Raw genomic sequence first — 15,051 nt, forward strand, 5'->3', positions numbered from 1 at the left:
TTAGGGGCCATGCAGTGGTAGTGCACACATTTAATCCCAGCACTTGGAGGCAGAGGCAGGCTGATCTCTGTGAGTTCGAGGTCAGCCTGATCTACAGAGTAAGTTTCAGGACAGGCTCCAAAGCTACAGAGAAACCCTATCTTGAAAAACCAAAAAGAAAATAAATAAATAAATAAATAATAAAATAAGTAAATAAATAAATAAATGCAGTGCCCTGAGGAGTTCTGTGGTATCATAAGCAGCCAATGGTTTCTGGGGAAGAAGGAGTCATCCTTAGTGATATGATCACTCATGCTCATGCATGCAGTCCCAGGTAAACTTGAATCAGCTCATAAAAAGAAGGGACTTGGTGGGATGGGGGTAAAAATACAAAATAGGGAGTAAATATGATCAAAAAACTTTAAATACATGTATAAAATTATCAAAGAATAAAAAATTTCAACAAACATATACAATATATCATCCATAAATAACTGTTTTTTTAAATGTTCTTATGAAAAATTTTACTTAATACAGTACATACTTTCTCCTCAATTCAGTACAAATTTATAACCTCCTTTTAGTTTATGATGTAGTATCTTCTAAAATTACTATAATCTCCCATAGCATATTTCATTTTATTTAACAATGGTCTCACAGTGTAGCTCCAGCTGTCCCCAAACTTGTTATCTCTTAGCTCAGCCTCCTCACTTCTGGGATTACAGGTGTGCATCACCATGCCTGGCAATATTCATTTTCATTATCTATAAAATATTACATTAATTAAGCTGTCATATTATTTAATTCACTATTCAATACTGGATATTAAAACAAAATGCTATTATTGCAATCTTAATACACTTAACCTTCTGCATTTTAGGACTCATAAAGATAGTTTAGAACTTACTTAAAATTCAAGTCAACAGTTATATGTTTATTATCCAGCATTTATTGATATTAAAATGATTTAATTGATTTCTAAAATACTAACATGCCATCTAATATCAATTAAACTGTTTAAATACTTTAACCTCCTCCTCTTCTTTGTCCTTTACTCTTGGCTTTTTCCCTTACCTTTTCCTTCCTCCTTTAACTAAAGTTTCCATCAGTCTGCTTAAGGCCCACTTTTTACCTCCCCCAGCACAGTTATACTTATTTACATATTCCTAAACCAACCTAATACTAACGCATACCTCTAGCATCATCAGTAAAAATTCTACCAAACTGAGAAAAGTTTAGAACTATTACTTAAAATAACCTTGATTATAGCTGACTTTCAGACCAAGGTGAAATAAAAAATAACTAGAATCTTTCAATTTAATTTCTCTTTACTGCTGTAAAACTTTTGCTTTTAGTAATTACAAAGGAAATGTCATTTTTCTTTAAAATTTTCACATCTAGGTTTTTAAATGAAAACTAAAACTCAAAATATTTTAACTTTGTAGTAGTTTCAGAACTAAAGTCAAGGTAAAAAGTAAATTCTCAAAGAAAAAGTATTAAGGTATGTCTTAACCAACACAAGGAATGACAGATTCCTGGAAAGCCCAAGCAGAAGGAACTCTTGCCATTACGACACTCCCAGGCTACTCCTAATGAACTTACGTAACGGATGGATCCACTTGTTTGTAAGCATGGGCAGCACAGGAGCCGCAGTACGTGTATCCTGCATGGCTACAAACAAAACAATTTTGATTGAATCTCCATGTTCACAATCAAGGTAGTCCAAAGAAAAGAAATCTTACAGTAAGAAATATAAAAACTATGATATATATAACAGAATTGAGCATATAAATTAAAAAGTAATATAATTAATGTTGCAACTTCTAGAAGGTAATAGAAAACATAATTGTTTCATACTATATTCCAATTACAAACCTCGAAAAATATTTTTAGGTGTCAGTTATGCAATTCAGTGATCGAGCACCTGCTTAACATGTTTAAAGTCTTGAGTTTAATCCCCAGCACCAATTTGAGGTGGAATAAAGGATGACCAAGAGATAGTTTGATTTCGGGTGGGAAGGACAATAACATCTGGAGATATTCAAGGCTTACTTTAAATTGCTAATTTTTGATATTCCTCTGTAGTGAATTAGCAGACAGCGCCAAAGCAAATAAATATCTCTGCCTTTAGCAGTAAAGAAACTGAGTTGGCTTCTTGTATTATACCTCTCGTTTTCTCTTCCTTTTCTCTTTTCACCCTCCAGCTTCACATTCAGTCAATTCTCTTATCACCTACAGAACAGTTTTGTTCTCTGATCATCTCTCTTGAATCATTCCTGCTACATGAGTCTAGACACTTCTTTTAGACAGTGTATTCTGTACCACTGTCTAAAGGGCAAGAAACTTGGTGAACATAGCTCTGGCAGGTCTTACCCTTCTCCCTGTTCCCTCTGCCTTCAGGGAAAAACAAAACAAAACAAAACAAAACAAAACAAAAAAACTGTTACATTGGTTACATTCCTAAAGCTAGCCACCAAGGTCTATTCCCTTATTTGGCCATTTCCTCTTCCTGAGGCTGACTACCAAGGTCCAGCTATCAAAGTACTAAAGTTCAGCAATCAAAAGCCCTTTGGGTCACCTTAATGAACATGCCCAATTAAAACTGAACACTTCATCTTAACACCAGGTTCTCCCTTGTACCTTTATAAACCAGCATTTGCCTCTCTATCCAGAGGCAGGCCTTTGTTTCCCCATTCCACTCCCTCACCATCAAATACCCCTTCTCCTTTGTCCTTATTCCCTTCCCTTTTTCCCTTTTCCTCTGTCACGCGCCTTTGTCTCTTATTCCCTGTCCTTTGTTCTTCTGGGGCAAATAAAACTCCTTTGTGCTGAGAACTTGGTCTTGGGGTGCCCTGAGCCAACACCAGTCACTTTCAGGTACATCACTGTAGATAGTATACTGCCCATAGGGTAAATATTTTAACAACTGACTCTGAAGGAAATGAAAACTGTACATTCATATGCACATAAGCTTTTACACAATGTTACTGAGATAAAATGTAAATACAGGAGCTGGAGAGATGACTCAGTGGTTAAGAGCATTGACTGTTCTTCCGAAGGACCTGGGTTCAATTCCCAGCACCCACATGGCAGCTCACAACTGTCTGTAATTCCAGTTCCAGGGGATCTGACACCTTCACACCAATGCACATAAAATGAATCTAATTATACACGCACACACAAACACACACACAATTTATTGTTATTGTAATATCGAGTTGGAAGTGTCACCCCAGCCCCTGGCCTGGGAATTGCCAAGCACTTGGACTCCAACTCTCAGCCTGCCAAGCGCTGACCCCTCCCCAGGATGGGTCAGGACCACACCCACAGGGTACTTAAGTCTACCTGGAAAAAGGAACTCTTGTGCTCTCCCTCTGTCTCAGTCTCTTCTCCACATTCATTAAATGTGGGCATTTTTGACTTGGTCTAATCTGGCTTGATTGGAGTTCTTTGCACCATTAGAGAGGCTCAGTTAGGAAATATTCCTAACATTTATGAATAATGATAAAAATATGTAATACTTTATCATAAATTCCATAGTCTATTGTTTATATATTATACGATATTATTTGCTGAGCTCCTATAAGCCAACTATGACTGCAATAATAGAGAATGGTGGACTGGGTGTGATGACACATGCTGTGGATCCAAGCACTACAAAAGCAGAGGCAAGCAGATTGAGTCCCAGGGTATCCAGGACTACACAGTAAGATCCTGCCTCAAACCAAAACAAACAAGAAGACTGGAACAAATCCAATAGTACCACATCTGGTGATTTACATAAGATGTGAAACCATATATTATAAGACATGTCTTCAAGTCCATTTTCACTACTGACAAAACCAAATGAAGCTACAGAATCAACCTAAGTGTCAGTCAATAGATGAATCTATAAAGAAAACAGAATACACATATATATTTTACTTAAAAGAAAGAAGTCACAAGGACCAGGGAGATGGCTCGGTGGGTAAAGCTCATGTGTCAAACTTTAAGGACTTGAATCCCAATCCCTGAATCTGTGCAAATACAGACCCAGAGGCATACCAAATTCCGGTAGTCCTCAAGCAGGCTTGGAGGTGGATACAGGAGAATCCCCAGGAGCTCAAGTGTAAGCAGCAGCAAAAAAGAGACTCTGTCTCAAACAGGCAGGAGAAGACCAACCCCATCAAATCATCTGGTAGGTATGTCCGAGAGGTAGTTATTTGTTAATGTCTGGCATGAGAGGGTCCCCCAGGTTGTCTAAGAATGCAAACAGGTAAGCATTCATGATCTTTACACTTCTGCCCCTGCCTTGAGTTCCTGCCCTGACTTAGTTAGCTCAGTAATGAATTTTGATCTAAAAATGCAAAACAAAATAAACCTTTTCCTCCCCAAATTGTTTTTAGTTTTTAGTTTTTGTTTTTTAGTTTTATCATAGCAACAGAAAAAAACCAATTAGGATACCATCCCACCAAAAACATGGATTCTTCTAAATCCACAGAACTCACAGATTGTAGAATCATAGTTATGGGGAAATAGTAACAAGGTTACCAAGGGTACTGATGCCTCAGCCAAAGAATTTTGATGAATAGCAACAGTTGAATACTTTGTGTTTCAATTTCACTTGAGGCTAGATATCAAATATTACCACTACAGATGTCAAATGTTTCAAGTGTACTGACTGGCTTGGTCAGCTCATGTTGCATTCAAAACTGTAACATCACTCTGCATCCCATCCAAAACTGAAGCATTTGTCAACTTCAAACTTGAAAGTAAGAGGAACAATGAAGACATAGGCATGAAGTTCAGTTGTTATGAACAATTTTACCAATTTTGATGATCAGATAATAGTTTTCCCATACTAAAAAAAACTACCCTGGGGGCTAGAAATGTGGTTTGGTGGTTAACAGAGTTTGTTGTTCTTCCAAAGGATTGGACTCTGGTTTGCAGCACCCATATGTTGGCTATGGGGAGTCCCACACCTCTTCTGACCTCTGAGAACATGGGTTTGATTTCAGTAACACATTCTTTAAAAGTGAAAGAAATAAAAAAATGTGTATAAGGAGGTATTAATTAGCATTGTATAAAGTGAAGATCAGGAGATTAATAAACTTGCACACTACAGCTTTTTAAGTGATAGAGTCTGACATCATCAATGTTGTATCTCACAAAGTATTTGGCATTTAAAATGCTTATCTACATCATCCACACATTAATCTAGGTTATTGGGGGGGAGGGGGAGCACACATATGTCCAAGCGCATGTGGAGGCCAAAAGTTAAATGTCTACCTCAATCGTTCCCAATTTTTTTTGTAAAGATGTATTTGCTCATTTTATTTTATATGTATATGTGCCTACTTGAATGTGTACAGATACTCACAAAGCCCATGAAAGGGTGTTGGATCCCATGGAATTGAAGTCAGAGGCAAACTTAAGCTGCCCAACTCAGGTGCTGAGAACCAAATAGACCTCTCCAAGAAAAGAAAGCAACATGGATCCATCTCTCCAGTTCAATATTTGGTTTTTAACTTTTAGTTCAATATACACTCATTTTTATCAATAATAAAAATGCTAAAGGAGAACTCTAAAACTTACGGTGCAATAATGGCTCTAGCAGGTCTTTTTGTAGACTGAACTTGTGAAAGCCAACCTTCTAACTGGGCATTTAGCTGAGGTCCTATGAAAAGACAAGTGGAAAAAAAGAGTCAGCGAAGCAATGTATTACAGACAACCACACATGTTGCAGTGTCCTCACTGAACCTCCACAGTACTAAAATAACTTACTAGACAATAGAATCATCAGTCTGAATGTTTAAAGTTTCAGTTTAATAAGTCGTAGGTTTGCTACCAAACAATATGATAGGGCTGTATATTGACAAAGTAAAATTTTGTTTTTATCCATTTACTTCTTAGAAGCATCTTCATACAGATCAATAATTTACAATTTGAGGTGATATTTAAACAAAATGCAACAGGGAGTAGTATACTCTTAAGTAAATGAAAAAAGTAATTAAGCAAACTTGTTTTTTCACAGCACAAACCCTAACTTCACTTGATCGCTGAAATGATATCTATGTAATTGAAAACTCACACACTCAATGATCCACCCCATCCATTCCACCCTCTTACTCCCCTATCAATAAATAACTAATAACTCCTTCACGTCAAAAAGTTCTATTTCCAACAGCTCACTCTCTTTACTCTTTCCAGTTTACTACTCTAGGAATCCACTGACTTCAACAGATCAAGATTTATTTCATGTCCTTCATCCTCTCTTTCTTCACTTCTTGTCTTGTCCAAAGCGAAGCAGTCCATCGCTATAATCATGTCCTTTTATATGGAAATATAAATAATTTAATATGAATGTATCAGTCAAAACAAAGTTTTTAAACTTCACTTAACACAGTATCTCTGTGAGTTTGAGGTCAGCATGGTCTACAAAGTGAGTACCAGGAGAAACCTTAGCTACCTAGAGAAACCCTGTCTTGAAAAACAAAAACAAGCAAAAAGAAAGAGAGACAGAGACAGAGAGCGCATAAGCAAGCAGAGGTGGAATGTGCTCCTGCTGCAAGCTGGAGGTAGAGACAGGAACATTCTCTCCTTTTTCAACAAACTGCCCTCACTCCTACTAAAAGCCATACACACCGAGTTCCATTATGATTATCTTACTCAAAAATTCTGTTCTCACAATTGTTTCAAATCTCCTGCATCAACCTTGTCCTTTTTGGACTTGACTCTCACCACTAAAATCTAAGCATACCACTGATTAATTTTTTCTTCTACTATATCCCATTTCTCTGTGCCATTCTTCAGCAACTATGAATGGATATCCTTATTTCCCTCCCACTATTTATTTTGTGTTTTTTTTCTTATTAAATAGATTCATTTTCTTCAAGGTGTGTTTTGTTTGTACATATGTGTATACCAGATATATGTTTGGGGCCCACAGAAGTGAGAAGAAGGCATGGATCAAACCAAGGCCCTCTGCAAGAACAAGTGATGGAGGAAGGTCATTGGTTAGTTAATAAAGAAACTGCTTGACCTGATAAGTTAGAACATAGGTGGGTGGAGTAAACAGAACAGAATGCTGGGAGGAAGAGGAAGTGAGGTAAGACGCCTCAGACAGACGCCATGCCGCTCTTCTCTGGGGCAGGTGCGATGAAGCTCCGACCCAGGATGATGTTAGGCTAGAATCTTCCCAGTAAGCACACCTCGTGGTACTACACACATTAATAGAAATGGGCCAAGCGGTGTTTATATGAATACAGTTTGTGTGTCATTATTTTGGGGCATAAACTAGCTAGGCGGCCGGGAGCTGGGTGGCAGGAACGCAGCCCACCGCTCCTTCTACAAACAAGTGCTGTTAACCTCTGAATAATCACTCCAGCCTCTTTAAACTTTTGAGAAGACCGGTCTTGCATTTGCTAGGTCTGTATTCTAGATCAGGCAATAGCAAGAGAACAACTACCATCTGTTTTTAAAAGATGAATCAATTTCAACACCAATCCTATAATACAGTATTATGTTCCTATTTTAGAGTATCTTGCATTAAGATTTTTAGATGGGCCAGGCAGTGGCAGTGCATGCCTTTAATTCCAGCACTCGGGAGGCAGAGACAGGCAGATCTCTGTGAGTTTGAGTTCAGCCTGGTCTACAGAGAAAGTTCCAGGACAGGCTCCAAAGTTACAGAGAAACCCTGTCTTGAAGGAAAAGGGAAATTGAGGGTGGGGGGAGGTTTAAATGGTCTAACATTAAATCAAGCAAATTAACCAGACACCTTGGTTTTCCTTTTATAGAATCCGAATTCTTCTTCCTGAAATAATCCAGAGATGGTTCACACACCAGAATCACCTGACCTGCTCACTTCAGAAAAAAAATCTGTCAGTGTTGCCAGAGTTAAGTCAGCATGATCTCTGGGGATAGTGCTAAAAGATGTTAACAAGCTCTCCAGGTGATTCACACACTGAACTGTGAAGCATTTTGCCAACAAGGAGTTTATTTACACATGCTATAATGATTTTATCTAAAATGTCTGCAAGGTTTATGATTTTTCATTGGAAATCATAAATTACAGATATTTAAGTTAAAAATAAAGAGTACATCAAATTTACCTCCAAACTACGTTGAAGTCTGAAGTGAAGTGACCTACACTATTTCTCAAGATTTACATGTTCACTTTTTTTTTTCTTTCTTTCTGTGACAGACTCTCACTATATAGCCCTGGCTGACCTGTTTTTAAAAACTTAAGTAAAATAACAATTAATAATAATAGGAGGAGAAGAAGAGTGGACAGTGGAACTTGGTCCAAGAATGGAGTGGTATGAAAATTCTGTGTGAGAACACTCCAAGAAAACAAGAGTCTTATGGCCTCAGTTTCTTCAAAACACGGAATTGTTCTTGGAATGTGTCTTTGTGCTCCTCCCAGGTGTGGCAGGTAGGGCTAAGCTGACTTCAATTACTTACTCAGTATTGCTTGCAGCTGTTATTCAATTACGTGTTTAAACTCTCCTTCATTGGAAAACACATGTCGTCACCACAGCTTGTTTTAACGCTTGAGAACATTACTCGGGTGATATATTTTTTTTTCTTAACCTCAGAGTATAAATTGTCTGGTGCTCTGAGTAAAGTTGGCTATTGCGTGAGACTTCAGTCTGCCTCATTTATCGGCTCCTTTCTCCCAGGTCCCATGGCACCTAGAGTGCTGACAAAGACTAGTTATAAACAATGATGTTGCAAACATGATCCACTCAAAGCTTATTCTAAAATGAAGACTTTGGGACTGGAGAGATGGCTCAATGATTAAGGCCACTGGTTGCTCTTCCAGAGGGCCTGGGTTTAGCTCCCAGTACCCACATGGAAGCTAAAAATGTCCTGTAATACCAGCCCCACCCAAGGGATCCAACATCTCTTCGGGTTTCCATGGCACTGCACTCACATGGTACACAGACATAAATGAAGGCAAAATGTCAATACACATAAAAAAATTTAGAAAAGAAAAAAATGGCAGCAAGGTGGTGGTGGTGGTACAGGCCTTTAATTCCAACACTCAGGAACCAGAGCGAGTTCCAGGACAACCAACCCTGTCTCAAAAAAAACAAAAAACAAATAAAACAAAACAAAATAGAAACTGATTTGAGACAAAATAAATTATAGTACATAACTCTAGATGATGTTCAAGTGGTAAAAAGTAAGACTCTAGGGCAGGAAAAGGAGTTGAGAATGAGTCATAGATTTGAGAATCAAGAGAAGAATTATGGGGTGCATGGACAGATGATGGCAAAATAAATGTTAAAAGAGACCAAGAAGCTGTGCACTGTAGTATATGTCTGCAATCCTAGCACAAAAAGACCAAGAAGAATTATGGATTCAAGGCCAGCTTAGAGAACACAAAGTGACCCTACATCAGAAAGGGAGGGAAGGAAGGAGGAGGGGATAAAGTATGTAATAAGATCGACAACTGGGCACAGAACCAAGAAGATGTACTAATGAGGGAGGGGAAAATGATTTAGAAGACTTGGGCAGAAGAAAGTAGGTCCAGAAATTCTCATTCAAAGTCTTATAAAATTAGCATATAAAAAAACAAGTAGGCGAAGAAGCAAGCTGGAAACCAGTATCAGACAGAGTATGGCTAAAATTGCCCAATGATACAGATGAGAGGCACTCCAGTGTGTCAAGACACACCCTTGAGTAGACAGCGAGAGTGAAGTTGTATACAGAACCACAAGTAACAGCATGCACAGAAAAGCCTGCCTTATACTAATGAGCCAAAAGCCCTGGGTAAGCTAATATAAAAACACCAACTCTTTGTACTCTGGCGCCCTTTGAGCTGCTGAAATATATCCTTGGTTTGGCACACTTCCTCTCTCATAATAGTGTAATATATCATGTTTCAGCTACAAATGTATGCTTGTGCTCTATTTCTTCTTCAGGAACAAAAGAACCTGGAATTCCTCTAGAAATGTATATCTGGATTATCAGCTGATATAAAAAAAGAAGCAATTCAAAAGATTTAAAAAAAAAAGTACAAGCAAGGCAAAAATAAGAGATCTTCAAAAACATTAAAAACATCCAAAACTCTTTAATGAACAAAACAACACAGCTAGGATGAACAAAAAAAAAATGCTCATAAGGTAACCTTGCAATGGCTACTTCTAGGGATTAAAAGCTCTGTGTGCAAGTAGTTATAGACAAATGGGTCTACAAAAAATAGAAAAAGGCAAATGAAAACTCCAACAAGGAACTGAAAGCAGTTCTTCACCATATCTTAAGATATAACCTGCCGGCCGATGGTGGCGCACGCCTTTAATCCCAGCACTCGGGAGGCAGAGGCAGGCAGATCTCTGTGAGTTCGAGACCAGCCTGGTCTACAAGAGCTAGTTCCAGGACAGGCTCCAAAGCCACAGAGAAACCCTGTCTCGAAAAACCAAAAAAAAAAAAAAAAAAAAAAAAAAAAAGGATATAACCTGATGACTGCAACACTTCAGGTGGGATAGATTAACTTCATGAGCATAAAACTGGGCATAAGCAATCACATTTTCATACCTCATGGCAAAGAAAGCTATCTATAAATATCACATAAAACCAGCATTCTGAGATTTAACGTTTCTAAAACTGTATCCATATAGACAGCAAATAACTTGAATCTAAAACTGCATTTTTCTGTACTAACATGATTGCCTTTCAAAAAAGTTAAGCACTTCTGTGATTAAAAGTAAAGTCAGGGCTAGAAAGATGGTTCAGCGGTTAAGAGGACCTGAGTTTGGGTCCTAGAAACCACATAGTGGTTTACAACATCCATAACTCCAGTTCCAGGGAATCTGATGCCCTCTGCTGAGCTCTAAAGGCATCAAGCTCACAATTGGTATATATGCATACATGCAGACAAAACACTCATAAAATAAAAATGAATAAATCTCATTTTAAAAACAATGTTAAATATACAAAATAGTTTTTACAGTCTATCTAGGAGCAGCAAACATCTAGAAAATAAATTTTTTTAAAATTATCTAAATATCCTCAAATAATACAATTTTAGTGTGTGTGTGTAATATGGGGGTGGGTACATGTGCCACAAGGTGTATCTAGAGGTTTAAAGGACAACTTTGTGAAGTTGGTTTTCTCCTTCCATTTTTATGAGTTCCAAGGATTGAATTCAGGTTACCAAGCTTATGCAGAAAGTGACTTTACTTGCTAAGTCATCTCATGAGTTCCAAAATATTAAAATTTTAAAGATAAATTTTAGACGTAATTATCTTTATCACTACACTTAGGGGGTGGGTAGTGATCATTTAATAAAATTTAACGTCCATTCCTGTTCACAATTCTTTGAAGCGAAGGAAGGCCTAAAGAAGGGAAACACATCTATGACAAATCTATGGCTGCCACCGTATTTAACAGTGAAACCTGAATTCTATTATCCTAACATCAAACAAGGATATCTACTCTCAACACTTAATTTATTAATTTCTAAGTAAATGGATCTTGGATCTATGTTTAGAGATTTTTAAAAAGTGCATTTTTGAATGATAAGCAGTTTCTATAATTTTCTCTACATATTCACATTATGTATTACAGACTAACAATCCTATAGTTAGCTCTACAGAACTCAAGCCAGTATTTCACGCTAAGGAGAGTATAATTAAAAACACTAGCATTTAGTTTTAGTAGCACAATTTCTATCTATAGATATCAAAGCAACTTTTAAACATATTAATTATGGCCTTTCTAAACTATCCCATCTACCATTAACAAGTATGAACATGATTCTACTACACCAAGATTAGACAAAGAGTATAAAATTAAATTGTGAGACTCCATAATTAAACACTATTTTGTATGATGTTCTGAGAGAGGCCTAGCTTTCCCTGAGTACTGGGCAGTAAGTAATACAAACATTTTAAAAAAATTAAAATCACTACTTATTGGACTGGAGATGGCTCAATTGTTATGAGAACTTTTTGCTCTTTCAGAGGACCCAGGCAAAACACCCATACACATCAAATAAAATAAAATAAAATAAACCTAAAAATAAAAATCACTAGTATTAATGCTAAGTTCTTTATCTTCACAGTTAATACAACACTTTCTGACATTTATTTTCCTGCAAATAAACAAGGACCCTGGGGATGGGCAATTTGACTCCTTAATTAGCAGCTGCTGGACTGTCCCTTGCTGCCCTGGCTGCCTTGAAAAAAAGACTATCAGCCTAACAGTCAGCTAGACTACTCTTTTGCCAGCACCAGCCATCCTGAACACACTCCATGGATACCTTGAGACAACTATGAAAAGACTACAGCTGACTGCCCTGGCTCCTGAAGGCACAGCCCCAGACAGAACTGTGTGAAACAGTTTGCACCAATTTTTTTCCTTTCACAATCATGAATGAAATCTAGATGACCTTGAAATCATTTCCACTTTGGCCAGAGGGGAAGCACTTTCCCCTCACAAAGGGACTACAAGAGGCAAGCCATGATTGGTCCAACTCAATGACTACGATGGGTACTAAAAGATAATGCTAAAAATTAGCTCAAACAATTGGTACAAACACCCACCCACTCTGAGGCTAGATAAGGCTGGTCAGGCCAAGTGAGCTAGCCAGGAGTCAGGCTCCTGTGCAGCTTCCCCTGAAATTGAAGCACTGGTTTCAATAAAATGCTTCTCTAAGGAGTCTTTTCTTGCCAACTTTCAGAAGTGTGACTCAACTAGTCACAAAGAGGGAAGTGGGAGAGGGAGAAAAGCAGCAGCCACAGCAGCCGCAGCAGCAGAAACAGCAGAGAGCAGCATTAAGTGAATGGCAGAAGCACCAGAATGGCAGTGGTGATGACAACTGAAAGCCTGACAGATGAAGAGGCTTAAATAGCTGAAGAAGCAACTGTAGTCTGGCATAGAGGCAGTCCTGGTGGTGTGCTCTTGCCTCCAGTGTCCCAGCTTCTGAGTAGTTCTCTCCCAAACGGCCCAGTTCACTCCCACACCCTAGTTCATAAGCAAACTTGATGTGGGAGTGTCTTCTTTCTATCTGTTGCTTTCATTGGTTAATTAATAAAGAAAACTGCTTGGCCTGATAGGGCAGAATTTAGATAGGTGGAGTAGACCGAACAGAATGCTGGGAAGAAGGGAAGTGAGCCAGTCGCCATAGCTCTCCTCTCCAAGATGGAAGCAGGCTAGAATCCTTCCCGGTAAGCCACGACCTCGTGGTGCTACACATTAATAGAAATGGGTTAAGCAAGATGTGAGCATTAGCCAGTAAGAGGCTAGAGCTTATGGGCCAGGCAGTGTTTAAAAGAATACAGTTTCTGTGTAATTATTTCGGGTAAAGCTAGCCGGCGGCCAGGAGCCGGGTGGGAATGCAGCCCACCGCTCCTCATTATATCACAAACTACTCCCAAAAAGCCCAGCTTGCATCAGAGCTGGAGGAGGGGGGTAATAGACAACTGAAGAAGCAACTAAACAGTTGAAATGGGCAGGGAAGGAAGAAGAGAGCAGAGAGACACAAGCGGCAAGAGGAAGTGGAGCATAAGAATAAAAGGTATGTGCTACTACTAAAGAAGAGATCCTACAGGTCACCAGATTTTCAGTTCTAGGTCTTCATAGCCCAGGCTGAGGATGTACCAACAACCACTGAAGGGTTATGGCCTACACAGGGACTGTAACAATTATAGGGCTAAGAATTCAAATCCCCCAAGACTGCATGAGGACTATAACCCTACAGGGTGCCTCCTGCTGCTGCTGCTGCTTCTGCTTCTGCTTCCTTACTGCTACAGCCTGTAGATGCAAGACACCAATGCAAACAACAGCTGCTCAGAATATACAAAATTGTGGGTTCAAGTCCCCAGCACCACAAAATTAAACAATTAGGTAACAAGGGCCATCTTAACAAAGTAGCATGACAGCACAAACTTGTAGCTTTGGGACTTGGGAGCTAACAAACAAAGAGTTCCCCAAATTCAAAGCCATCTTAAAGTATATAGTGAGATGAAGGCTGGCCCAAGGCAGCTTTTACTCTAAGTAAATACTCATCCCATTTAAGTCCGTCCATAATAAGCTATACCAAATCCCAGCTCTCCAGAGTCAAAGTATCTCACCAGCAAAAAAAAGAAAAAAAGAATTTCAGCACAATTAACAAAACTTCAATTTTTTTAGAAATCTCACCAAATATCCAACTTACAGGCAAAGGAATATATATATATAAATCCCTGTGTTTCCCAGGTGGCTTCTAGTTTCCCCTAATAACATCATTTCATAGCATCTCCAGAGCCACCTTTTAAGCTTGCTTTGAAAAGGAAAAAGAAGCCAGTGATGGCTCAGTAGGAGAAGGTGCTTGTCACCAAGCCTGACAGCCTGAGTATCAGGACCCATACCCATTTGGTTATGGTAAAAGAGAATCAACTCCTACGAGATGTCCTCAGATCTCCAAATACTCACCAGGACATGCATTCACCCACACACATACACACAAATAAATAAATGTAATTTTAAAGAGGAGGTGGGGAACAGATTATCATTTTTCCCCACTGAAATTGGGCCAAGGTAAGAGAACGCCTAACTAGTTAAGCCCACAGTGTGATCAAAATTGACCAGTCTCAGGACTGGAAAGATGGCTCAGTGGTTTAAAGCATTTGCTGTTCTTGCAGAGGGCCGGGGTTCAGTTCCCAACATCCATATCAGGTGGCTCATAGCCATCTGTAAATACAGTTCCAGGGGATCCAATGACCTCCCTTTGAATCTGTAGGAACTGCACACATGTGATAAACTTACATACATGCAAGCACTCATATACAACATATACAAAATACTCATATACAACATTTTATGATTTAAAAAACAAGCACTCATATACAACATATACAAAATACTCATATACAACATTTTATGATTTAAAAAACAAAAAACTAACTAATCTCAATAAAGATTACTTCAGTCTCCATCCAGTTCCTACCTAAGACCCTTCAAAGGCCAGTGGGTAGGGCAGCAAGTAGTATTCCTCCCTTGGAACCTCTCTCATTTGGATTTTTCTCCCCTTTCTTAATAAATCTATTCTGCTAATTCCTTGTCCAAATTTTCTTGTCCAAAGTCTTATTGACCATGAAATAATGA

At 38.5% G+C, this 15,051-nt stretch overlaps 1 protein-coding gene across 4 annotated transcripts in view; it reads right to left on the reverse strand.

The window, feature by feature from the left end:
• Memo1 (mediator of cell motility 1) overlaps positions 1-15,051 on the reverse strand; it is an 86,145-nt gene that overhangs the window by 39,315 nt on the left and 31,779 nt on the right. For all 4 annotated transcript variants that reach the window (XM_041631070.1, XM_041631067.1, XM_041631069.1 and 1 more), the window contains 2 exons: positions 5,554-5,635; positions 1,582-1,650 (listed from right to left, as the gene is read on the reverse strand). In XM_041631070.1, coding sequence (XP_041487004.1) covers positions 1,582-1,650; positions 5,554-5,635 — 151 coding nt within the window. The remainder of the gene's footprint in view (positions 1-1,581; positions 1,651-5,553; positions 5,636-15,051) is intronic.

The sequence above is a fragment of the Microtus oregoni genome, unplaced genomic scaffold, assembly GCF_018167655.1.
Source record: "Microtus oregoni isolate MIOR12 unplaced genomic scaffold, Mior012 000036F_ref0000092, whole genome shotgun sequence".
NCBI lineage: Eukaryota > Metazoa > Chordata > Mammalia > Rodentia > Cricetidae > Microtus > Microtus oregoni.